Below are 25498 nucleotides of genomic sequence, written 5' to 3' on the forward strand. Positions count from 1 at the left end.
AAGGAAAACACAACCACAAGATACCTTTCAGTGAGCTTTATTTTCAACATAACTTTCAATTGTTTCCAACAATATTGATAACATCCTTTTTAAACTCAAATCCATTTTAAAATGCTTCACTGAAAAGAAAATGTTCCAATTGAATAACGACCAAATTTCCATCAAATAAATGAAAAAAAGATTAACGCAGGCTTTAAATTCTTCACTTAAATTTGGAGATTTTTTGTTTTAAGTAAGGTTAACTCTACTTCTTGAACGTTTCAGTTGAAAGAAAATACAAAAATCCAAATTTAAGGGCAACTTTTTCAAAACGTTTTTAACCTATAACCGTAACTCTGGATCTTAAGATCATATCTCGTTTTTTGTACGGCCCAAAGCCCCTCCCTCCCCAATTTGTTTTACTGATGCATCAGTTTGAAAGCAGTCCTCTCATTTTCGCTAAAATAAGTGATGGGTTGGCCAAAATGTACACAAAAAGTGTGTTTTTTTGTAAATTTGTTGGGAATCTCAAAAGAGGATAAACCTGTGCATCAGGGCAGCAAGAGCTCGAATTTAAACCACCCCACAAATTTAAAACAATTCCTTAAAGAATGAGACAATTTAGTTACAGAAAACTATCAAATTGAGGCGCCCGATCTGGGGCGAGATGCTCTTGTCTCAGTCTTTAAGGTTCTCAGAGTGGCAGCCACTGGCAGTAATGCAGCATCCAATCAAAAAGTAGCAATACACTAAATCTTGAAGGATTACCAAGTTACGCCCTGGAGGCGTTTGCTTTGCCGTTACTGCCGGTGGGCCACAGAGACAGGCAGCTGCCAAACGCCTGTGCAGTTAGATCCCGGTTCTCTCAACGAATGCGTCATTTACATTTGAATATTGTTTTCAAACAGCCCTCCCCCTAACCCCAAACAGCCAAATTAGATGGGTATGTATTTAAGGGACGACAACGCTGAGAGAACAGGGATCAGTCCTAACCAATGAGAAATAAAAAGGGAATTTTAAACTGAACATCGTCACACTGGTACATTTTAAAAGAGCTTAAATTAAATGTGCAATACTACTTCTCATTGATTAGAACAGTTGGAAAGCATCTCACCATAACAAGGGGAACCCAGTTTGCAAACAGGTGTCCAGATGATCTTAATGCAAAGTAGGTTATGCTGCATAAAAACAAACTAACCAAAAGCCCAAATGTCAAAGCAATAGAGAAATAAGCCATAAACTCAGCAGTCTGAGGTGCTCAGGGTTTTCTTTCGTTCCGACTAACAGTAACATGTCATTCTTCTTGCCCATCCCCCTTTGTTCTGCACCAGTTCCCATTTGGGCATGATGGGCTTTAAAAGCGGTGCAGTCAGTGTATTTCCTGAACGTCTCTCTGTGCGCCAAGTGCAGCTCAACCTGCTCCGGTTGTTTAACGAGGCTTCTTTTCTTTTAGAAAGCCAGCTAACTTGCGATGCACAGAGATTACATTTCTGCTACATTTTAGTCAGATAGTTTGTTTTGATGCATTCGGCTAACATTCGTCAACAAGGGGAAATGAATCCACGGCTCCCTGCTCAACATGTGTGAAGCAATGTAGCCGTGCATGAAGAGCACATAGATCAACGTAACAGATAATACCTCCCCAGAAAACTTATTCTGTTCAAATTCAGCTGCCCTGCAGCGAGTAGTACTACTACTACTACATGATAGAATATGATGTTCTCTTCCAATAACAACTCTCTATAACTGCAGATCTTCAGAGTGTGCTTGAGAGTGTTTCACAAGTTAAGGCTGAGGACAAACAAATAATTCATTACTCGAATGCTCAACAAAGCCATCCGTCTAGACCAAACTCTTGTTAATACTGGTAGCAGGAGAAAAAGGGCGACAATTTAAACAATCTCATTTTAAGTGCTTTGAACAATTGCACTCTCCTTCAAATGTTGAGGCGCTACAAAGATTATCAGTGATGAACTCTGCCTCCTGAAACATTCCATGCACAAGGTCATTTCAATGTTTTAGATTCTAATAAATTCTGCACTTTCTAAAATGATAAATAAATTCACAGGCCAACATTGCAGATCAAACAAACCGGCAGTAAAAAGGAAACAGTCTCCAGTGCTAACAAGAGAGAAAGGGGAGGAAAAGAAAAAAGCTCTTCAGTTTGTAGCCAGCCTTTTGAACTCGTTTTAAAACAATCTTAAAATGAAGGTATATACACAAGGAGTAAAGTGCAGCCAACATGTCCGCTGCACGTCTCGTAGAATTAAGTATGGCCATCCATAGGAAGGTGAAACACAGGGCAAAGAAAAAACAAAAACCAAAAGCGTTCCCTACGATTAAACTCCGCCGAAACAGGAATCCTCATGACTCGTGGTGTTGAGAGGCTGCTCATTCATTTTTAGTGTTCTGACGCTGAAGACGGAGGAAAGGCTCTGGGTCTTTTAGAAGCACAAGCTCCTTCCAAGTGACCGGACAAGTCTGGCTGTCTCTTGGGAAACATCCAGCATCTCTGTCCATGGAACATCCAAGTGTGTCCTCATTTATCAGCCAGACTCAAGTGCAGCTAAGCCAGCTAAAAGATAAATCCGACCGGCTTCCCTCCCACATATCTCCATTCCTTGCAAACGTATGACCCAACCAAAAAACAGTTATGATTTCACCTATGTGTAAATTAGTGTAGCCATTTCTCAATTAGGTGACCGTGAGTGTGTGGCATGAAGTGATCAAGATGAAGGATAATGAGGGGTTATTACTTTAGAACGAGTTGAACTGCTTGTTAAGGCACTTGATACAAATTGGTTAAAACTTTCAAAATAAAACGTGGAGAATGGAGGGTGTCGTATAGCGGTCTGTTGGTGCTGGCTTTGTGTCATTGGTGGATATGAATCTTCACGATGTGCATTGATATTTTTTTTTCTCGACTTGGTCCCATGCTTTCCTCCAGGTGCTCGTGTCTTCAGGGTGTGGTGGAGCAGCTCTGAGCCCTATCAAAAAGGCAAATGAGTTCTTCCGAAACGCGTCCATCAAAATACACATTCCTTATGGTGGCATCCAGAAGAGGAACACAGACAGAAACTGTACATAAAAAAACTAAAACAAGAGAACTCCAAGACGGGGGGGGGGGGGGGGGTGAAAAAAAAGATACAAAAGGGGAATGGAGGATGGACTGATCTGAAAAGAAAGAAGAGTGAAAGAAGGTTAGTTACTTTAATATCTAAAACATGTTTAAATGATTCAGCATGCAGGAATGAAAAGATGGCGTTACAGTTATTCGCACAAAAGGGGGGCGTGGGGGAGAGAAACTCCCTCTGGAGGGAACAGGGATTTACAACACTCTACAGGAGAGGGGAAACCCACAAACTTATAATAGGGCCCCTTTTCACTATTATGTCTTGTGATCGTTCTTGACTTTTTTTTAACAGTTTGTGAATGAAGTGAAACCAAAATATGCCATTTCTAGATGAACTTGAACAGACTTCTTGAAAAGGACTATGTGCCTCCTGCAGCTGCTAGAGATGGAGTGACCGGCTGAAGCACACTTCAGCTCAGACGCCTTGTGTAACACGGGGCTTTAACAAAATAAAGTTCAATAAAGTGCAGCCATATCAGAGCACAGTAAGAACTGCTCATGTTCCTGCGTCTTCTCACAGCAGGAAACACCATCAGGGTAATAACCGTAATAATGCTTCATGTATCTTTAGTTGTGCCTTTGAGTTATAGAAATGACCCGGCATGCCCAGTAGCAGAACACCAGCACAGCAAATTGTAATGTGACCCATTTATCAGTCTAATAAGAAGATCTATTTTCTTGGCCGGTGTGTTCAAATGGATGCATTGCATCAATAATACAGAAAACGGGACCAGAAGAGCAGCTGAATGATCCTGGAAGAGTAGCTATGTGTTGTGTGTATTGTGTCTGTACTCACTGGCTCATGGCTTGATTTCTTCGCCACTCTCGCTGTGGTACTCTGCCACGTATAAGCTCTTGTCGATGATGCCGGGGATGGGCTTGATCTCTGTGCCGAGCTGCTCCTCGATCCCCTTCAGGTTGAAGCGGTCATCGTAGGTGATGAGGTTGATGGCCAGACCCAAGTGTCCAAATCGGCCTGGAGATTAAGAATGTGAAGGTTTCAGTCGTTATTCTCAGCTACAGCAATCATGATTTGTACAAGAGGGAAACACAACCCGTATTGGCTCTTACCAGATCTACCGATGCGATGAAGGTACGTTTCTCCCAGCTTGGGAAAGTCGAAATTGATCACAACATTCACAGCTTGAATGTCAATTCCTCTTGTGAAGAGGTCTGGAGGAAACAAAGAAAGCAGGCAAACCTATATGAACACCATCTGAAGCAATATGTTAAGAATGTGCATAACAGCCAGTTCAATGATATTTTAACCCGTATGACTCGGCTGGAATTCAAAACATGACAACAATAATGGTGTTCCGATTAGTACCAAAATAGCAACCGAAAAACGTGGACAAACCTGTGAAGCAAGTCATTTCAAGCCAACATGTCACAACAAAATAATATGTACGAATGTGTCACCACAATAACACAGTTTCCCTTTCGTTTCTTTTCAGTGTCGCTGTAGCAAAACCTCCCATTACCCAGGCTAACGGCACACTCCAAACTGTTCTTCCACAGGCACCTTGGGCTCCGTGTCAGCCTTAGCCGTGTTCATGCTGGAAACTCATCAAACTGGTTCCATTCTTTCATGATCAGGTGGATCATTCCAGAGCTTTTAAATCTGATGCATTGTTCTGCTATGGCTGTATAGGAATTTGGAACAGCAGCAGCTTGTTTTCAGTATGATACATCCTTCTGGTAAACCCTGTGAGCCAAACAGCTGTTCATGTGCACATTCACACATGCAAAACACTCATTCTGGATGACATGTTCTAAAAAGTACGTTTTTGCAAGGGAGGTTGTGCTCAGCTGTAGCTTGCTAGTTGGATTAGCCTGGTGTCTAGCTGTATGCAGATGTTTACCTGAAGTGCATGTCACAGTAAGCAATACAAATGACATTACATTTTAACTAAGCACTTCCCAAACCCTCCAGCCTTTTTTTGTACAAAGATGCTTTAAAGCTGCTTGTTGAAAGTAAACCGCTTCATTATTTGTACAGTTCTACTTGAACATTTGTAGCACATGGCTCTCCCACTTACCAGTGCAGACAAGATTCCGGCAGAGGCCGTTTCTGAAGTCGTGGAACACACGGTTGCGATGCTCCTGGAGAGCAGAAAAGACATGTCCAGTAAGCCTCACATGTGGTGGGTCTGCAGTGCAACACTTTCATGTTTTTGTGGCGTATTAGCGCCACGTTAGCTCTGTTGTGAACGTCTGTAAACCTTTTCTAAAGTACAAGCTGCCAAACTAGGATGTTATGTGAATCCATTCAAATGTAATAAAAGTCAACCTGAAAGAGTAGAAGACAAATAACAAGGCAGCACAGTCGAAACGCTGTGGTTTGTAGTGCATGTTGTTCAGTTACCCAGTTGTGAACAGGACTGTTTCTCAGAGCTAGCAGTGGCAGCAACGCTCCAAAAATAGAACATTCACATCAAGTCGAGGGACATGCATGTCAACACGATGCGCCACTTTATTGCATGCCAAAAGTTAAAGCAGCAGCTGTCCTGGCATGCACCCATCGCCACCTGTGTGTATTTTGGTCTTAAAGCTGGTCGTGCTGGTATTTCTGAGGCAGTGCTTTGAGCTGACCTGTCTCATCTTGGCATGAATGTAGAAACATGAATAACCGAGCTGGGAGATCTTCTTGGCAAGGAGCTCTACTCGCTGAGAGGAGTTGCAGAAGATTATAGACTGGTTGATCTGGAGCTGCACATTCAAAGAAACAACAGCGGTGAATCCAGGTGTAGTCAATGTTGAAATCAATATGTGTATGAAATGAAAATCAAAAACATGTCCAAATGATGCGTTATTTATGACCGGACAGTTTTTATTACAAGCCTGCAGTCAAGATGGCCTTTAACATCTGTTTTAATAACAGCTTGAGTTTATACAAAGAAAAAGGACACTTACCCTGGAGAACAAGGTGTTAAGGCAATGGACCTTTTGCCTTTCAGTTACATAAGCATAATACTGAGTCACACCCTTCAGTGTAAGCTCCTCCATCAGGTTGATCTCATAGGGTTTCTGCAAGTGTGCGTTCTACAAAGCAGGGGGAGACAGGAGCCGTTATAATCAGGTTGTGCCGCAGATTATGAAGGCTGATTTGCGCTGAGCAATAAGAAATGATAAAGACAAGTTCTCGGATCAAACCGGAGAAATATGTACCATAAACTTCTGCACGCTGAGAGGAAAGGTAGCAGAGTAAAGCAGGATCTGCCTCCGTTTGGCCAGGAAGCCCAGCATCTCCTCCATCATGGACACAAAGTCCTGAGACAGGAGTTTGTCAGCCTGTAGAGCAGAGGAGCATGGGAGATGGAGAAGGGCACGTTGATATCAGTCTATCGGTGCAGAATGCACCGGAAAGTCACCGGTAAATGTAGAACAATAAAAGAACCATAAATAAACACTTCAACTCACTTCATCCAGAACGACCATGTGCACTTGATTGACTTTGGCCACTCCTTTCTTGATGAGGTCCAAAATCCTCCCAGGAGTAGCAATGACCACATGTACTGTAAAATAAATAGAACATTTGGAAAACAAATTAAATAAATATAGCAGACACACGGGGCTTAAACTAAAGACAGACAGAGATGAGTTGGCTCAGGATTTTAAATAAGTATAGCTAAAAAACTAATTGATACGTCATGTTAATCGCACTGGCAATATTCAGCCGTGATGCAGTTTAGAAAGCTGTATCTAATTCTGAGGAATATCTACAAATATTTGGCAATATTCACTCTTGATTGGCTGCAAAAGTTCAATCGTCTTCCAATCAAACATCAACAATATAAAAAAACCACACCACAGTGAAACACGTCCTGACAACAGGGTTTATCTGCATCTGTTTATGTGGCGAGTAAGTACAAAGATGATTGCCTTTAGAGAAACTCAGATTGAAAACATCCAACCAAAGAGGATCGGGACTCTTTACTATCTGCGGGAGATACTGACAGAATCAGATCAGACTTTCCAGACTCAAGACTAAATACTTGAACAGGACTGGCATGCAACAACTTGAACTCAAAATATAAATCCACCTAAAGATATGCCCAATTTGATGTTGCCATTTTTATTTTCAACAGAACAGATTGGGGTTTCGATGTGCTTGTATTTAAATAGTATGTAACAAAACTTATTTGAGATATTAACACAGTAATTGGCATGAACCCAAACAAAGCAACAACATATGTAAACATCAATTGTGCTTACCCGTTTCATCAAGTCTCATGATGTCGTCGCGGAGGTTGGTTCCACCTGTGGTCGCCATTACCTTCACTCCACCCATGTGTTTGCTGACCTGGATACTTATTTGGCTAACTTGCAGAGCCAGTTCTCTGGTGGGTACTATGACCATAGCTGGAATAAAAGCAGAAAACAATCTTGTGAGAAAAGCACTCACACATATTTTAATCATGAAAAAAGCTTTAAAACCATTGAGCTTCACAAAAACCTTGATTATAGTCTTTATTAAAGTTTGACAGAGGTTGATCATTTAATTATTATTTTTGAATATAATCATACAACTAGGTCAGACACTTTTCTTAATTATTGATACATCTTGAACAAATTCAATTTACTCATCAATCAAGTCAGAGAAGACTATTAAATATTCCCAATTGATAGAATAGAACTTCAGATTTTTGCTTGAACAATTAAGAAAGACTTCGGCGAGAATCAAGAGTTTACTTTTTGACTTTAACTGTGGCAGAACATGAGCTGTGTCACCTTGTATGCAGTCCCTCTTCAGGTCAATGCGTTCAAGTAAGGGAATGAGGTAGGCTCCACTCTTCCCTGTGCCGTTCTTGGCTCTGGCCAAGATATCTCTTCCTGACAGTGCGATGGGAATGCTTTCCTCCTGAACAACAAGCAGAAATGACAGATTCATACACAGTTCTACATGTGTTGGTTGGTACAGTCATTGCATTGCCTGTTCTAACTAAATATATTCAATTCAAACTGGATGGAAAGTAAAATAGTAACAGTACTGAGTAACATACTCGTTTAATATTTAGGAGAGTGCATTTACGTAGTCCCGTTCTGCCTCTCTTCTCATACCCTTGTTTCTCTGAGAAGAGAAGAAATTATATTCTAAAAGGAGCTGACACATGGCGTCTCTTCACTTGTACACTTGAGGGGTCAGAGTTTATATGGTGAGGGATTCCATGAGCGATATGCGCCAGCCTGTGCCTTTACCTTGGACTTCTAATAGAACTGCTCGGGTCTTGATAGATTGAGTGGGGAAGTTCATGAGATCTTTCTAGAGAATAACTTTTATCCAATGACCTTTTCCCTCTCTGTCTGTGTCTGTGTATTCTCTTGTTCCGATTAACCCAGCCAAATCTTTTATCGTTTTGTATCTATATCTACGCCGGGATCCGGAGTCGAGTCTGATCCTCTTGCTGTAGTCCTGTGTCTTGGATCCTCTATCCTGAGTTCTGGATAAAGTCGTGGACGTTTTGGTCGTGGCTGAACCTGTCTCTGCGGTCTATTGCACGTCTGTCCGTCCTGGGAGAGGGATCCCTCCTCTGTTGCTCTCCCTGAGGTTTCTCCCATTTTTTCCCCTTAAACTGTGGGTTTTCTCTGGAAGTGTTTCCTTGTACGATGTGAGGGTCTAAGGATAGAGGGTCTAAGGACAGAGGGTGTCGTTTTTTCTCATACTGATATTCTGAACAATCTGTGCTGTTGTATTAGCTGTAAAGTGTCTCTACTGTAGGCTATTTTTATTATATGTACAGCACTTTGGCTCGACCAAAAATCGTTTATAAATGTGCTATATAAATAAAACTTGATTTGATTTGATAACAGTACAGTACACCCTGGCCGGGGTGTAACAGTACACGTACCGAAATGATTCGGTACGGGCCCTTCGGTTCGGTACACGTGTGTACCGAAGTGTACCGAAGTTTACCGAACGAATATAACGTTAAAAATTGAGAACGTGAACAACTTCTTGGAAGTAATCTCAGGTGCTGCGTCGCAGCATTCAGAGTAATTTGCTCACATTGGGTTCAACGCGTCATAGAGCGAGCAAGTCATTTCATTGGACGAGAGGCATACTATGAGAGCTGGTCAGAGGGATGCGTTCAAATTTAGTCAGTAATTTGAGGAACTGTCGAAATGGCGAACGCAGATAAAGTTGAGCTCGAAAATCCTCCAGCATCATTGAAGTCTCCGGTTTGGGAACATTTTGGTTTCGCAGTTACGTTCAAGGATGACGGACAAAGACAGGTGGACCGAACCAAAGCTGTTTGTCGGCATTGTTCAACTAACATTGGTTACGCGGCTGGTTTGAGTGTGCAAGTTTGAGAACATCAAGCTTGCACACTTATTTGAAAAGGCATAGAAAAAAGACTGAAGTGCAAACCCAACTCCCGCTAGCATGTAAGCCTCCACCACTCGCAGAGAGTTCAGACTGAGCCAAAGCTATTACAAACGCCAAATATCCTTATGTTGCCATGTTAGCAAAGCGCTACCTGGCTGTATCTGCTACCTCTGTCCCTAGAGAGGGTGTTCTCCACATCAGGAGACATTGTTAGTGCCAGCAGATCTGCCCTTTCTGCAAGCAATGTGGACAAGTTCATCTTTCTTTAAAAAAACATGAAAATTCAATGACAAGCAAGTCATAATGTCAAGCTGGCTGCTTAGGTACTAGTACAGTACAGTTCAAATACAGATTATTTCAGTTCATCGAAATGCTGCACCTTAATGTTTATTTTGTATTTGAGTGAATACATTATTCACAGTTTAATAATAATAATAAAAACCCAAAAAATATTTTATGTTTTGTGATAATTTGTTCTGCTGTACCGAAAACGTACCGAACCGTGACCTAAAAACCAAACGTTTATGAACCGTTACACCCCTAGTACTGAGGTATTGGTCTATTAATACCCCATGCAGGCTGCTCAGCAACACAAGTTAAACCCTCTTAGTGGGTCTATCTGAATAGGTCAGACGAGGAGAACTCGGGGGATCAAACTCATTAGAATAAATGGTTTGGGAACCATGAAAATACAAAATGTAATGTCATTTCAGCCATCACGATTTTAGTCTGGACCTAAGCAGTGGACTGAGAATTAATGCCATGCCAAGCGTTTGCCTAAAAAAAGGCTTAACTCTTTGAATAAAGGCTTACTTTCTTATGTGCTGCTTCACCAGAGCCTGACTAAGCACCAAACCAAATTCTAAACCCACAGTATCCAGATTTTAAACAAATCCCCACCATTAGGATTACATTTGAAATTGAGACGCAGGAGTTATATCACATAAAAAAAAACTAAAAAGTGATTTACTGATAGACAATAATAAATAAAAGTATTTTGTATCCCTAATTAAGCAAAGGTATCAAAGAGAATATTTTGTCAATATACTAAAATGACTAAGATTTTAATGTGACAAAGCTTATAATAAAAAAGGCACGCCCTCCTTTAAAACACAAACGCACCTTCTTGATTACATCTGAGTCTTGTCTCAATGTACCTGGATTGGAGAGGGCTTTTCCCAGCCCATCTCAAAGATCCCCATTAGCAGCTCCCTCTTTAGGCAGTAATCTTCAAACTCGTTGCCTTTCGTTGCAGTCACATCCTGCCATCATAAAAACAAGCAATAATTAGCATTTGGTTGAAAAGATTTAAACAGAAAGTTACTAAACTAATCAATTATGACCAGCTGATAATGAAAGGAGGTTTTTACTTCCCTAAATAAGTGCACTAAAGTGTTAACCAATTACAGAAATTCCCAATAGAAAATGGCTCTTCAAATACAAATCTATCATGGAAGCACTTGTAAACAAAGAATGTATAGAAACAAACATTGTGAAATAGTTTGTTTTCTTAAATGTAACCAAGTGAAGCATGTTGTGAAGAAAAAAGAAAAAGAAAACACCACTTTCAGATCATAAAGCCCAGACAGGTGGATTCAAGTGAAACACTAAACACGTCAAACACCAACGCGAAAACGGCAACAACTTTAATAAGAGGAAGGCTTTAAGAATGAAAGTATGTTCAAATAAAAAAAGGACACAATATAAATATAAAGGCCCCCCAGATCTTAGTGGATAATGTCCGTTAAAGGTGGGGTAGGTAAGTTTGAGAAACCGGCTCCAGATACACTTTTTGTTATATTCCATGGAATGCTCTTAACATCCCGATAGCAAATAATATCTGAAGTGCTTTGACAAAAAATCCATAAAAAAAATGGAATCTGTGGAAGCCGTAATACTGTAAAAAGTACAACCAATCCGTTTAGCCGGCCCGGCTAAACGGATTGGATTGCCGCCCTGTCTGTCAGCCTTCCATCTCGTGCACGCACAAATGTATCTCGTGCCCTCATTGGACGTGCATTGCAGCAGTACTTCAATGACTCGCCAGCAACAGGCGGCCACTTTCACCAGTCTGCGGACGTCATGTGCGTGTTCATATGTGTTGGAGGAGGTGCTCTGTAAGGAAGTCTGAAGGAAGGGGCGGATTCTTTTCGGCTGTGTACTTTCAAATTTTAGTGCACTCGAGCCGGTTTCTGAAACTTACCTACCCCACCTTTAAGGTATTACAGCGTATTTATGGTTAACAGAAAGTCAATACATGTATTGCTTATTTTTTTCATGTGAAATGTTGTATCATTCGCACCAAAGTAATGGTATGTAAATAACATTCTTATTAAATTAACATAGCCAAGTTTAGCAGGGTTTTCTAGCATGGCTGGCAAAAAAACAAACAATTGCTGACATTTGAATGAAAAATGTATAAATGAGACCTAACTAGAAACATGTCAAAAGCAAAACAGAAGAACTATGTTGTACAAACCGATGTTCTCATCCTCGTGTCTTTTGGGGGCAATTTCAAATTTTTCTTCCAGTCATCTCCAAGCCTATGAAAGATAAAGTTAATTTTAGCATGCAACATAAGATTTGACAGCAATACCTTTGATAACATGCCATATATATATTTCATCACTCACTTGGTTGTAGGGGCTGGTAGGGAATTGCCATTGTTGATTGTGCCTTTCATCTGATTGAGCTGCTGTTGAGGGCCTCCCACACCTCCACCTGGCGCTCCAGCAGTCTTCACTGAACCTCGGAGCTGTCCATTCTGGTTGGACAAGCCCAAAATCATTGGGTTCTCTGTCCTGGCGGTACTCATGTTTGCTATGCTTTCTTCTTCCAGTAGCAATGAGGTATCTATCAGTCTCTAGATGCAGCGAGTCCGCTCTGCTGGGACCACTCAATACTTAAGATTGTCCTTCCCTCTCAAGACTTCAATAATTATCCAAATGTAAATTGTTCAAATCGTGTTTGTCTCAGCAGGTTCCTCAACAGTACAGCACTACTCAAGTGTAAAAAATAACAAATTCCTCTTCTTATTTTTTTTAATTAGGATTTAGCATAGATGGAATTATCTGCCATTGCCATATGGAAAACCATACACCAGAAGGGCTGATCTAGCTTTCAAGTACTGGCAGACTCTTCAGCTAGCCATCTTGTTTAGCTTCACAGAGCCGCTGCGTCCTTTATCAGGTTTCTCCAACCCTGAAACATACGGGACAGAGAGTGTTAGAAACATCTTATCCGACAAAACAATTCCATGATGATAAGCGGCAAATTACAATATGCTGTATTTGGAGGGTATGGAGACATATCAAATCTTTATTCAGCTGAATAACTGGCCGGCCTACATGTCAAAAGTTGACCGACACAGCGGTGATTCGTAATGTTATTTAGTTAACCTTTGCTTGCTTATATGAAAACAACATTGCATTTCGAGGTCAATCCCAACATTAGGTTAACTGTAAAGTAACCCCAACGCTGTCACCTGAAAGTCTTAAGAGGATACATATCTGAACACCGACGAGGAGCAGTTTGTCTGTTAAATACAACCAACTAGATGCTAACGTTAGCCTTCTGCTAGCCGTGGACTTCTGGCTAACTAGCAAACGAAGCAGTAGCTTTGTGCTAATGTTTTGCTAGTTCGGTTAACGACGTTACAATACTGGATTCAGAGTATTGTATGTAACGGTCAGATTATTATAACACCACTCGAAATAACACTTGACACTCTTTCCAAAGAGTACTATTTGACTAAATGAGATGCCCACCATTTACTAATCTCAGTCAGGTAGTTAGCTCAGCCGACTCGTTTTCCGTGCTAGGTCGGCTAGCACGCTAACAAACTGGTGAAACAACATTTACAGTAAACGCCAAATGTACAAGTCACCAAAACATAATGAGAAATAGGATAAAGAACCATGCAAAGTTAGAAATAGTTTAGACGTACATGCAGTTACCTTGGTTAGCTGAAATTACCGGTTCTCTATGCGGTGTTTGTAAGGTGTTCTCAATTTTTTAGCTGACTACGAAATAGGCTTGTCAACTAACTGTCCAAGATGGCTTCCACTCGCTTTTGAACCCGCCCCCATCCACCTAATCAGCTGATTTCATTTATAATCAAGGATTTACCTATGGGGTGAGCTTCCATGATGATACTTTCAGACTAATTTATATTACTAATGTACAAACACTCCACTGCATCCATCGAGCCAGAGCTTTTCTTGGTATTGTGTGCATCCATGTTCTTTTTCCTTCAAATTAATGTCAGCTACATCTTCTGTGTCATGGTTGATGCCACTTTCTAAGAAAAAATCACTCAAAATGTAAAATTGTAATAATTGTTAACATTACCCAATCTTACTCTGATAACTTGCTTGGAGAGGGATTATGCCAAATACTTTCACTAACATTATAGTGTCAAATGCACTTCCACATTACCAAAGCTTTATTGTGCATAATGTACTCTATTTCATTTTTCAAGCTTAATAGGAGATTACATGTCAGGAGAAAAGGGCAAAATAATTGTGTGGCAACCCCACCTCAACCCAAGATGGGATGATGTTTGTACATGTAATTGACCATATTATTTTCATTTATATTGTTTATAGATAAATAACTTGCCGGTATTTTTTTTACAGCCTGGCCTATATTCCACATCATACCATACTAGTTTAAATAGGCCTCAATAAACATATTAACAACATTATTTTTTTCGACCAGGTAATTAGTTTTACATTCAAAAATGTCAATGTCAATAATTAGTTTATTTAGTGATTCACTTAATTACTAGTTGGTTTAGTTTTATAGTGGTTCTGCTGCTCTCAAAAAGTGGCAAGCTGTATTGAATTATGAATGGGACACATAAGAAACTGAGATCAGTATGGGACATTTACTCCATGTTCAGCACTTTAAAGCAATGTTTATTTAACTAGGGCTAACGGACTTCTCAAGAATGCCATGTTTACATTCACATACAGTACAGACTTATAATCTGACGTGTACACCCGGTCTGATCTACAGGCCATGGAGCAGTCGGGGGTTGAGGGCCTCCCTACAGGGTTCCAAAGTGGCTTTCTCCATCTGAATGTATAGCTACAGTAGTAAATAACACTTTCTGCTTTCAATCTAATCACTAATCTAATTATGGATAAATTGAGGCTATTATTTGAGATATAAGTAAAAAAAACATTTAACAACATTGATATCAAGGGCAAAGCTGAATGATGCATGTCTTCTCACACTTACTGCTAGGTTGGCTGGATGTTTATATATACACCATATGTGTTATAAGGTTATAGCCCAACATATGCAAATAAATCTGGTTCTGTATGATTGCCTCTTGTTGCTTGTTGAAAGCTAGGATATAGTGTAGGGTGTGGTTACTTGACATGCATTACTGCTCTTTCATGCTTACTATAGGAAGCCTCATATTTAAAGCGTGACTATTTTCAATCTTTGTTTTTTAACAATCCCACACCCAGCACTAAAAGACATAAAAGCTCATTTAACTACGACAGTGTACGAAATACATTAAGGTGACCAAAACTGACCAACATGGATGTAACAAACACCTTTGCTGTTTATGAGGTAAGAAATGATTTCACATTTTTAAAGTGAATGGTAATTGATATCAAAATGTAAAGTATCTTATCCGCATCGAAGGTCACAATCTTAAATCTAATATAAGATATTAAAATAAAGCATGTGTGTATAATTTCTATGCACTTAAAATAATGGGTGTCATCGTAAGCAACAGTCCATGTCTTAGCTAAATGCAATGTAATGTAATTATGTGATTTAGTCTATTGTTAAATGTCCTTTTAACTACAAATGGACAACTTTCAGTATCCAGAATAACCTTTAATTGTCTGCTGCAGCATCTGACATTTAAAACACTATATTTAAACAACAAACATGTAGCTGCTTGATAAGTTCTACATGTATTTTGAATTGTCTTAACTTTGAGAAGCATATTTTATACGCTACAGTGGCATGAATTACTGAACATTAGAACTGCACCTGAACAGGCGGGTCCGTTACTTTATGTGCATACTCCTTCTTTCCTGTTGATTCACTGCTCGAATAGACAAGGAAGAAATTCACTGTAATACATCATTTGGTATGTGTTTAACATAAAGGAGAGTGCCGGTGTACTTTTAAAAATGTTATGTTTTTTTTATAAAAGCACTCATGTAGGAGGAAAAAATGTTATGGTTAATCACACTAATGCAATTAAAAATAGAGATTATTTATGTTTTCAAATCAAAACCTGTGTGGTGATCCAAATGGCTTGTTATTTGAGTCAAATGTATAAGTCTAATTATTGTAGATTAAATTACATTATAACATTTTGGTAAAACATGTTATATAAGAGCAAACTGTAGTCACTGTGTATTTTAGGCTCAGTAATAACATTGACAGTCATGGCAGCACTGATTCCATTTAAAATTGTATAATTTTGAAATGTAATGTTTTGTTTCTTCTTTTATGAGAAGGAAAACAAATGTATAAGTAAAGAATTATTCCCCTTTTTCTTTAATTCTGAAGTTACAGTAGCACAAAGAACATCCTGCTACTTAATTTCCTGCTATTACATTGAAATACTATTACATTCAAGGTGATGTGTTCAGAGTTGTATGTCAAACTTTGAATGTGTTCGTACAATATCACATTTTATCCATATTTTTCAGAATTCAGAAATTTGAATATAATTGAATATGTTTTTGCTTTTATTTAATTTTATTAGCTGGGATTTGTTTACCAGATATATAACCCACATGGTTGTTACTTAAAGGGAACAAGTTATTGCATTTAATTTGTTAGTATACGTCCCAAATAATATGTCTTATGTCTTAAACATTGCATTACAATGAAGAGGAAGTGAAAAAACCTGGCCTATACTGTGTTTCCTGCCTAATCATTTGACTTAAAAACACGGAATGAAGAAAACCCAAATTAGCGCTATTAAAGCTTATGTAACGGTTCATTCACCCCAACCCAAATGAACGCAGTTACGTTATTCCACAGCACACAAGGTGATTCTCCACCTGTGAAGTTATTATTAAAATAGCATTTCCTCTTTGTATTTGACAGCTGGGAGACAATAAATATTCTGAAAATGACACAGACTACGTTTACGACAACACGCCCATGGTCTGTGATGATGATGATGGGATCGGCCTGCGGGTGTTTCATGCCGTTTTCCAACCCGTGCTGTACAGCCTGATCTTCCTGCTGGGTGTAGCAGGAAATGGCCTGATGATAACCATCCTCCTGCGACGTTGGCGCCGCCTGCGCATCACAGAGATCTACCTGCTGCACCTGGCCCTGTCTGACCTCATGCTCCTTCTCACAATCCCCTTTGTTATAGTTGAGAATGCTGCTGGCTGGCTGTTTGGGGAGTTTCTCTGCAGGCTGATGGGTCTGGTGCAACACCTAAACCTCTACTGTGGGAGTTTCCTTCTGGCTTGCATTGGCTTTGATCGCTATTTGGCCATTGTTCATGCTATTTCCAGCATGCAAAGTCGACGTCCGAGAACAGTGCACCTGACATGCTTTTCATTGTGGCTGCTCTGTTTGGGGTTATCGATACCCAATGCTGCTTTTCTTTCTGTGGGGGGAAACAACACAAACACACTCTCTTGTTCCCATCATCTTCACCTTATCCATGCCAACAACTGGGTTTTGACTAAAAGAGTGTTAGATCATGTTTGCTTTTTCCTTCCTCTCGCTGTCATGAGCTATTGTTACACAGCAGTGGCAGTTACTTTGTGCAACAGTCAGAAAAGCAACGCAAAGCAAAGAGCAATTCGACTGGCTTTACTCGTCACGCTCGTCTTTTTCTTCTGTTGGCTACCATACAATATCACCTTGCTGATCACAACTTTGGGCGACCTGGAGGTTATCAAGTATGAAAACTGTACTTCTTATGACCTAGTTCAGCCGGTGCTTGATGTGACAAAAAGCATCGGCCTCTTACACTGTTGCCTGAACCCGTTCTTGTATGCCTTTGTTGGGGTGCGGTTTCGCAATGAGCTGATAAAGTTACTGTGTCAGATGGGCTGCAGCTGGGTTTGTCTTCCTTTCATGAGAGCTCAGGGTCACAGCCGACCATCCATTTCTGATGGAGGATTAACTAGCAGCAACATCCTCATCTAATCAACTCTGTGTCAGCTGTTACTAAAACAACTTCTGTTCTGCAGAATTTCATTTGTCATTATGTAAAATATCATCACATGTTCTGACAATATAGTACCCACTTTGTTTGTAATAAAAATGTTTTTTTTTTACTCTGTAAAAAAAAAAGAAGAAGGTTATTGTTGTCCGGAATCGGTTTTAACTTTTACTACTGATATTTCCATTGAATAAAAATGTCATATATTATAAATAAACCTTGTCCTGTTGTCAAATGTATAAAGCATTAATAATTGACACAATAACAGAAACTAAAACCACCATATAGATCAGTATTATTCTATTTTTAGACTTCTATTAAAACACTGTTATACAGAACAACTGCAAACAATCACAAATTGCATCTTATATACAGCAAGTATATATATATTATATATATTTATATGTATATACATGTATACACTGTATATCTATACCGTATATACTGTATATGCATACACATATATAGTTCCTTTGCACAACAGTTTGGTAGTTGGAGAAAATAAATCAATGGTATTAAAACAAATAGAAATTTGAGGCACTCCTCTCCTGAAAGCCACTCTGTTCCAACAACAAATACACACATCTTTGAAATATACATATTTTACAGTATTTTAGAAAATGGCTTCAGATTTGTCGTTGAATCGTGTTACAGTGATTTTAAATATTTCATTTAATTTGTAATCCAAAATGATTTAACGTTTTTACAGATCCTCTTTTTGAAATAACTGCAAGAATAACATTAATGAAAATAATTCGACACAATGGGAAGGTGACCTAGTTGACGGCTGTTGTTTTTTTTGTTTTTTTTGTTGATTTTGATACAGTTTATTTGAACTGGATCAGAATGGCATATTGGCCATACCTCCAGGGCCATAGCCAAGGGGACCGTCCAGAGACATTCCCCGCTGTCTGAGAGACTGGGGGCCCATCATACCAGCCTGTGGGTGGTTTGGGGCCATCATGGGACCCTGAGGGGACATAAGAGGACCCTGGGGGCCAAAGGGATCCCCTGGAAGTGACATGCCGCGCTGCTTAGCCTGCATCATCATAATGTTTTGCTGTGCCATCAGATTGTGTGAGTGCTGCTGGGACGACATCATGCCAGGGTAAGGGTTGGATGGATGGTGGAGAAGGCTGTTCGCCATCATGGCTTGCTGATGCTGGAGATGCTGCTGGGGCCCGATGCCTGTCCTTCCCATCATATGTCCAGGAGGGCACATGGGGCCCATGCCACCCGCAGGAACCATCCCTCTAGATCCACCATGAGGAATACCCATGTTATGGCGTATTCCACCATGTGAGGGGTGAGGCGCCAGCTGCTGTTCGGCCATCATATTTTGCAGGTTGGCTAAATGGGGGTTGGATGAATGACCACCGCCATGTGGAGGGCCAGAAGACAGCTGTTTTAGGAGCTGCTGTGAAGTAGCTTGTGGCCCCTGATGTGGATTCTGATGTGGCTCGCTCTTAGGGAAATACTGAAGAGTGCTACTGGGCTTATCAGAAGGAATTATGCGGGAGAGATCAAACTCAGGGATACCCGTGTGACTGGTTCGCATAACATCACTTAGGTCAGCGCCGTCCCCCATGGGCAAAGAGGCGAATGAGTCAGAGGGATGTGAGGGCCGCTGGTGAGGATGACCTTTTCTAAGCAGGTGTAACTGCTGAGGTGACAGAATATCCTCATTAGACTGATGGAAATGATGTGACATTCCTCCGATGGGTGAGTGCATGGGCCCATGAGGTGGTTGGTGGATGCGAGAGAAACCGGCCATCTGGTTCTGAGATAAAGGTGAAACATTGCAGGGCCCCATTCCGTCAGGGGCCCCTCCTCCCATCATGGCCGAATTCATGGCAGGCATGCCCATTGGATTTGGTGAAGAAAGCATAGGTCCGGTGGCGTCATGGGACAGGTGTTGCTGACCTTGGCTTACAATACCCATGGGGCTTTGTGGATCACTGTGGGAGCCAATGGAGCACTGGGAGACAAGCATCTGGGAGGCCTGGCTGTTCCCCATGTTTCCTGGTGATAAAACAAGGCAAGAAATAAAATAAATAATAATATTTAGCAATACGCTGACATTATTTCAACCCATCATACTTAAAGGTGGGGTAGGTAATTTTGGAGAAACCAGCTGGAGTGCGCTAGAATTAGAAAATACACAACCGGAAAAAATCTGCCACTTCCTTCCTTCCAACACACACGAACGCGCACATGACCAATGAGGGCACGAGATAAGTTTGTGCACAGATGGAAGGCTGACAGGCAGGTAGGCCATCCAGTTATTTTAGCCGGGCCGGCTAAAATGATTGGTCGTGCTTTTTACAGTACTACGGCTTCCACAGATGACATTTTTTTATGGACTTTTTGTCAAAGCATTTAAGATATTCATTGCTATCGGGATGTTAAGAGCATTCCATGGAATATAACAAAAAGTGTATCTCGAGCCGGTTTCTCAAACTTACCTACCCCACCTTTAATATAATTAATATACAATTTATGAAATATGAATACGAAGTCTATTCATATTATAAAGTAGCTGTACCATCAAATGATCGTTTTGCAAGCAGATTTTTAAATAGAAAACCAACATCGATCTCAGAATTAACACAGTTATGTCTGAGTCTTTCATTGTTTCTTACCTCCAATGCTGACACCAGATAGAAGAGGTCGATCTGGAAGCATCTCATCATCGGAAGTGGAAATTGTTTTGATTGCATCGTGGTAAAGAGGAGTAGAACTGGGCATGGCATACTTGGACATCTGAGACATGATAAGAGATAAAGGATTCTGAGTTGGGGGGTTATCGGGAGAGGAAGTAAATGGTATGCTAGGATTCATAGAGCCTGGCTGGCTAATGGGTGTCGAGTTGGAACTCCTGGGGGGAAGTGATTGACCTGCAAGGAACATACAAAATAACTGATTAATGTCATAGTAATGCGAGAAACAGCATTAATGATGATTCCGTGTCATGCTGGATTTTAAATGTATACCTGTCTCAGTGGAACTACTTCCTCCATTGCCCACTACCTTCCCACTGGTTGGACCACCTGGACTTGGAAGAGCCGTTTTAGGGGAAGCCCACCCTGGAGAGCCCGCAGCCATAGCAGGGGATTTGAGATGTCCAGGAGAGGCAGATGGAGAGTGCAATCCAAGGTTGGAAGACCCCATTATCTGGGGAGACTTCATGGAAGAAGAGGAAGGAGTCCCAGCGCCAGAGGCAGGGGGAAGATTTGGATGATGCCCCACAGAGGAGATCTGCGAGGGGGACTTCAGTCCTGGAGCGGAGGGGGAGGGTAGGAGAGGAGATGGCTCTTGGTGGAGAGATGGAGACTTGAGCTGATGAGGACGAGGCACTGAAGGAGAGGTCAGGGGGTTAACATTGATTGATAGGTCAGAAGGGTGCCTAGGACCGAGGTCTACCCCCCTGAGGCCTCCACTCATGGGCATATGACTTAGCCGCGATGTACCTCCCATTTGATTATGACCTTGCGGGTCAGGCCCAAACATCTCATGGCCAGGTTGTTGAAGATAAGGCCCATCCCCATGACCTCCGGAGAAGGGACTGTGATTCGGAAACTGAAAGTGGCCGTCAGGTCCTGGAATCATTCCCTTATTTCCCCCTCTTCCGTTCTGTGAAGCCCTGATTCGTGAAAGCTCTCCGGGGATGAACATCTCACTTAAAGGCCCCCGACCTGCAGGACCCCCTCTGAGCTTCTGAGAGAGCATCATCTGCTGTTGCTGCTGAACATTCATCTGTTGGTTCATGTTCATTGGGTGGTTGCCCCCCAGAGGAGAATCCACAAGGTCTCTCATCTGCGGACCCCCTCCAGGAGAGACCATAATCTCCCGTGATCCAGGAAAGTCCATGGGATCACCTCGAGATGAGGGGGGACCCCGGCCCATTCCCAAATTGTGAAATTCTGGGCCCCCAGGATTATCCATTAATCTTTGGGCCAGGGTGCCCTGTTGCTGCTGTTTGATTAATCTTTCAAGTTCAAACCTGGGAAGCCCCTGCATCTGACGTTTCTCCATCAGGCGAAACATTTCCTCGTGCGTTAACAGATGTTCTGTGTCACCTTGCAAGTGTTGAGGAGGCCCCCCAGGGTAGCAGCCCTGAAATGGACCTCCTCCACCACCTATGTTGTTGGGCATATCTTCGAGCCAAATCATCCCTGGCCTAGTGGGCCTTTGAGGTCCTAGACCTTCTACTGACAAAACTCCCCCTTTACTACCAGGAAAACCACCTCCCCCAGGGGGCCCTCTCTGCATCTGTCCCAGGAACCTTGGACCACGGGGTCCTTCTTGGTGCATGTCTATCATTCGTGCATTTCCTCCTCCCATCATGTTGCCAGGACCCCACTGCTGGTCTCCAGGCTTGCTGTGGTAGGGAGGAGGGGGTCCTCTCATCATCACGGGACCTCCATGCATGCCGATCTCATTCACCATTCTAAAGTGCTGTGGATGTGTAGGGGGTTGTACTTCCTGTTGACGTCTCTTCTCATGGTAGTATTCTTCTTGAAGTTTCCTCCACGCTATTTGCTCTGGGGTCAGCCCATCTGGTCCGAGTAAGGGACCCATGTCGAGCCCAGGTGAAGACAGCTGGTGATGGGGGTGTTGCTGTAGGTTGTGATGAGAGTCCATTTGAGGGCTGTCAAGGATTGGTCCAGCAAGGGTCTGTGTTTGGGAAATGATGGACTGGAGGGGTTCTTCATATTTCTTCATCCCTCCCATCGGACCCAAAGCTGATGCTAGCATATTACCACTACTGCAGTTTCCAGAACTATTAGTACCACTGTCACGGCCGTCGAGAATACCACTCCTATCAGTATTGTTGTTATTATTTAGGTTGGAAGAGTTATTACCAGTATTGTTGTTGGGGCCTCCTGGGCCTCCTGGGCCTCCTGGGTCTCCGGGGCATCCACTTGCCCCACTGCGCAGAAGCAGCCTCTCTATGTCTCTCAGCGTCTGCAAAGAGCGCTCCCTGTGTTCCAGCTGTTCTTTTGAAAGACCATCCATGTTCACTGGGCCAATCCTCTGGCCTATATCTCCCAGTAGGTGTGCAGAAAGGATGGAGGGACTTCCGGAGGGGGAAACAGTAGCAAGTGGAAGAGACATACCCCCTGCACCCTCCCCATTGCCGGTTCCTGGGACTGGGCCTGAGGGTGTGGCTGTGACCCCGCCCTCTGACCTTTGGACAACAATGCTGTTATTGCCTGAGCCTTCGCCAGGTCTGGTTTGAGAAGATTCATTGTCGGAGTGACCTGCTGATGTCGGTGTCCCTGCAGGATGCATTGGGCCTCCAATCCCTGCGGAGGCTGGCCGTGGAGTTCCACCTTGGGATTTAGGGGTGCCTGTGGGTGGAGAGCTGCTGGAGTGCACCTTCTCAGATAGGTTAGGAAGCGTCCCTGATGGGTGGCCCTGAGGCAAACAAGGGCAAAAAGAAATAATTACATAATTGCTATGTCTAAAACAGAAGTAATTACAGTTTATAGTACATTATCTAATTGTTAACATGCTTAAACAACACATAGTGAACTTCACTTTCTTAGTACAAGAAGTCACAAGCACTGCTAATAGAAACAGGAACAAAGAGGTATCGGAGACTAAAATAGTCTAACATATTAACTTCCCCACATGCTTTGCATCTGTGGTCTTGAAAAACACTTTTTCTCCCCCATGGTTTAACACAAACATAACATTGTTTCTAATTTGCTACTGACCTGCTCCAACTTGGTGCGTGAAACATTTTGCTGGTGAAACAGAAGGATGGAATCGCTCTGTCCTTTGAATACTGCCTCTGCAGCACTGCAAACACATACAGCAATATTACAAATTAATTTAGCAGATATATATTTTAAAAAATCCATACATGCAGCTTATGATTTGAAATCACCTGCATGTGAGGCCTGCAAATAGTTCTCACCTGTTGGCTAGGTTTGTTGTGAAAACATACACCACTTGCTGCGAAGGTTGAGGCTGCTCTGTCTTCAGCCCGGGTCCCACTCCACATCCCATGACAGGCCGTGCAGCTTCAGCTACGGGCCCTGCGGATAGGCGGTCAGGAAGCCCTGGAACAGGACCTGCCAGTCCACGCTCTCCTGAGAGAAATCAGTAACACAGTGGCTTCAATCAAAGTTTATTTATATAGCCCAATATCACACATTTGACATCTGTCTCAGAGGGCTTTACAGTTTACACAGAACAAGACGCCGTCTGTGCTTACACCCACACATCGGACAAAGGGAGAGCAACAGGGCAGGGATCCCTCTAGGTTTAAATGGCCTACATTGGTATTATGGTTTATATGTAATACCAGTATCACTTTGGCTTCAACATCTTAACACTAGATGGAGCTAAAACACATGTAAAGTCAAATCAGTGGAAATGAGCAGTATGGCAGATGCTGACACTATCTCCCTTTTGAGTTTATGTACAGGAGCTGAAAACAGTTGTGGATAGCTAACGGTTTTCAGAAAAAATGAAAAGAAGAAAGGCATGGGGATTTCTACATGTAATGTTTACATTGACACTATTACTATTGATGACTGTTCTTCAATTTCATTTCAAACCTTTATTTAACCAGGTGAATCCCATTGAGATCATCGTTCTAAATTAAGACAACAGCTATTGGCAATGTGTTTCCTCCTCTGTACAGATGGCTGGACTCACGGTGGGTCGCAGTGTGTGGCTTGTCTTCATCTTCTTCTGTGTCGGGGCCAGAGCACCATTCATCTCCACTATATGGCTGCTTCTTCTCCAGAACACAGCGCCGCTTACTGCGCATCACACCCTCTAGAGGATAAGACACCCACGTCAACAACAACTGTCACAGTATTGACCCTTTAAAAAGGGTATAATCTATATTATTATTATTCACCACTGATGGCCTAAACTCAACCACCACTGTATTATCCAGAGCCCTACTATTATCTCTAATGCAGTTTGCCTTACTCTATGGAAGTTATAGGATCCTGGCTTACAGCTGCATTTCAATCTTTAACCTCTGCTCGTCTCTGTAAACATTTTAATTGTATTTTCGCAACAAATGTCTATACATGCTAATCCCATCTGCACATGCAATGTATTGAGAAGCATGAGCCGAGCGTGCTCACATGGTGTAATTAGGATGTTGTGGATGCACAAGGTGCTGTTGGCCAGAGAGTGCAAACAGCTGCAGGAAATATGTGGCAGCTTTAACATTTCCAGAAGGTAACCTGCAGTAAAGAGGCAACGCCAACTTCTGACAGATAATACAACGTTGAGTTTAAACTCCTATGGGGACTGGAGAGAAAAGCTACTTTGGTAACATCCATATACTGTCACATATTAAGAACATCTCTATAAACAGGACAGTGAAAACCTTTCAGGTTCATTACTCAACATCTTACTGACTGTGGCAGAAAAAGTACCTTCCAATAAACACATCAGATGAGCTTGGGTAACCACAGGCCTAGTAGACGCGTATGAATGTACATTAAGGAAGGAAGGAAGTGTGCAGTGACAATAACAAGGACAGCAGAAGGAAAGCTGCTGCCTTGACACAGAAAGGCAGAGTAAAAAGAGCTGACTTCGTCTTCTGTTGACATTTTTGTTACCAGCGGTTACCGGTTTAAAAGGAAAACTTCACCTTAAAATGACTATTTGAATAACTCCTGTGTAAGGCAGAATTGTTACAGAAAATTGTTTTTTTTCACTTGCCTACAAGGATGAACAATGAAATTCGATAAATAGTGTAAATCCTTGATAAATCTTGATGATTTGAAGTGAACACTTACAGGTTCATGCACAGACTCGAAGAGCATCAGCGAAATCTTGAGACACGTAGTGCACAATAGTAAATGTGTTTCAGATTTTGTGAGCACAAGATTCGATGTGTATCTGG

General features: G+C 41.8%; 3 protein-coding genes across 10 annotated transcripts in view; 1 reads left to right on the forward strand and 2 right to left on the reverse strand.

The window, feature by feature from the left end:
• Positions 1-21: 21 nt before the first annotated feature.
• Positions 22-13528, reverse strand: ddx6 (DEAD (Asp-Glu-Ala-Asp) box helicase 6). Of its 2 annotated transcripts, XM_034223034.1 has the most exons (14): positions 13397-13528; positions 12074-12641; positions 11920-11983; positions 10598-10702; positions 7844-7973; positions 7328-7474; positions 6533-6627; positions 6281-6403; positions 6026-6154; positions 5705-5821; positions 5152-5215; positions 4184-4285; positions 3909-4088; positions 22-3153 (listed from the first exon to the last, which is right to left on the reverse strand). In XM_034223034.1, the coding sequence occupies exons 2-13, from the start codon at positions 12253-12255 to the stop codon at positions 3913-3915; spliced, it is 1434 nt and encodes a 477-aa protein (XP_034078925.1). In that variant the 5' UTR covers positions 12256-12641; positions 13397-13528; the 3' UTR covers positions 22-3153; positions 3909-3912. The 2 variants fall into 2 exon arrangements, with proteins under 2 accessions (XP_034078925.1, XP_034078924.1); XM_034223033.1 differs by lacking the exon at positions 22-3153 and having other exon boundaries at positions 3913-4088; positions 13387-13500.
• A 1279-nt stretch (positions 13529-14807) lies between these two features.
• Positions 14808-17665, forward strand: LOC117550605 (C-X-C chemokine receptor type 5). The gene is made up of 2 exons (XM_034223041.1): positions 14808-15026; positions 16533-17665. Exons 1-2 carry the CDS (start codon positions 14994-14996, stop codon positions 17595-17597), a joined length of 1098 nt encoding a protein of 365 aa, XP_034078932.1. The 5' UTR covers positions 14808-14993; the 3' UTR covers positions 17598-17665.
• bcl9l (bcl9 like) overlaps positions 16154-25498 on the reverse strand; it is a 34555-nt gene continuing 25210 nt past the window's right edge. For 5 of the 7 annotated variants that reach the window (XM_034223010.1, XM_034223005.1, XM_034223007.1 and 2 more), the window contains 6 exons: positions 24286-24408; positions 23540-23714; positions 23337-23421; positions 20607-23034; positions 20256-20510; positions 18455-19635 (listed from right to left, as the gene is read on the reverse strand). In XM_034223010.1, coding sequence (XP_034078901.1) covers positions 18455-19635; positions 20256-20510; positions 20607-23034; positions 23337-23421; positions 23540-23714; positions 24286-24408 — 4247 coding nt within the window. Of the gene's footprint in view, positions 19636-20255; positions 20511-20606; positions 23035-23336; positions 23422-23539; positions 23715-24285; positions 24409-25498 lie in introns of all 7 variants that reach the window. The other 2 variants (XM_034223011.1, XM_034223012.1) reach the window with 2 other exon arrangements.

The sequence above is a fragment of the Gymnodraco acuticeps genome, unplaced genomic scaffold (assembly GCF_902827175.1).
Source record: "Gymnodraco acuticeps unplaced genomic scaffold, fGymAcu1.1, whole genome shotgun sequence".
In the NCBI taxonomy this organism is placed as follows: Eukaryota; Metazoa; Chordata; class Actinopteri; order Perciformes; family Bathydraconidae; genus Gymnodraco; species Gymnodraco acuticeps.

What these genes read in the sequence shown, in the direction of transcription:
- ddx6 (XM_034223034.1), bottom strand. Translation starts at nt 12,255, where the DNA reads ATGAGTACCGCCAGGACAGAGAACCCAATGATTTTGGGCTTGTCCAAC. An exon ending in ACATGGTCGTTCTGGATGAA is followed by an intron (nt 6,404 to 6,532) that starts GTGAGTTGAAGT and finishes TCTGCTCTACAG; the next exon opens with GCTGACAAACTCCTGTCTCA. An exon ending in TTAACACCTTGTTCTCCAGG is followed by an intron (nt 5,822 to 6,025) that starts GTAAGTGTCCTT and finishes TTGAATGTGCAG; the next exon opens with CTCCAGATCAACCAGTCTAT.
- LOC117550605 (XM_034223041.1), top strand. Translation starts at nt 14,994, where the DNA reads ATGGATGTAACAAACACCTTTGCTGTTTATGAG. An exon ending in ACACCTTTGCTGTTTATGAG is followed by an intron (nt 15,027 to 16,532) that starts GTAAGAAATGAT and finishes TGTATTTGACAG; the next exon opens with CTGGGAGACAATAAATATTC.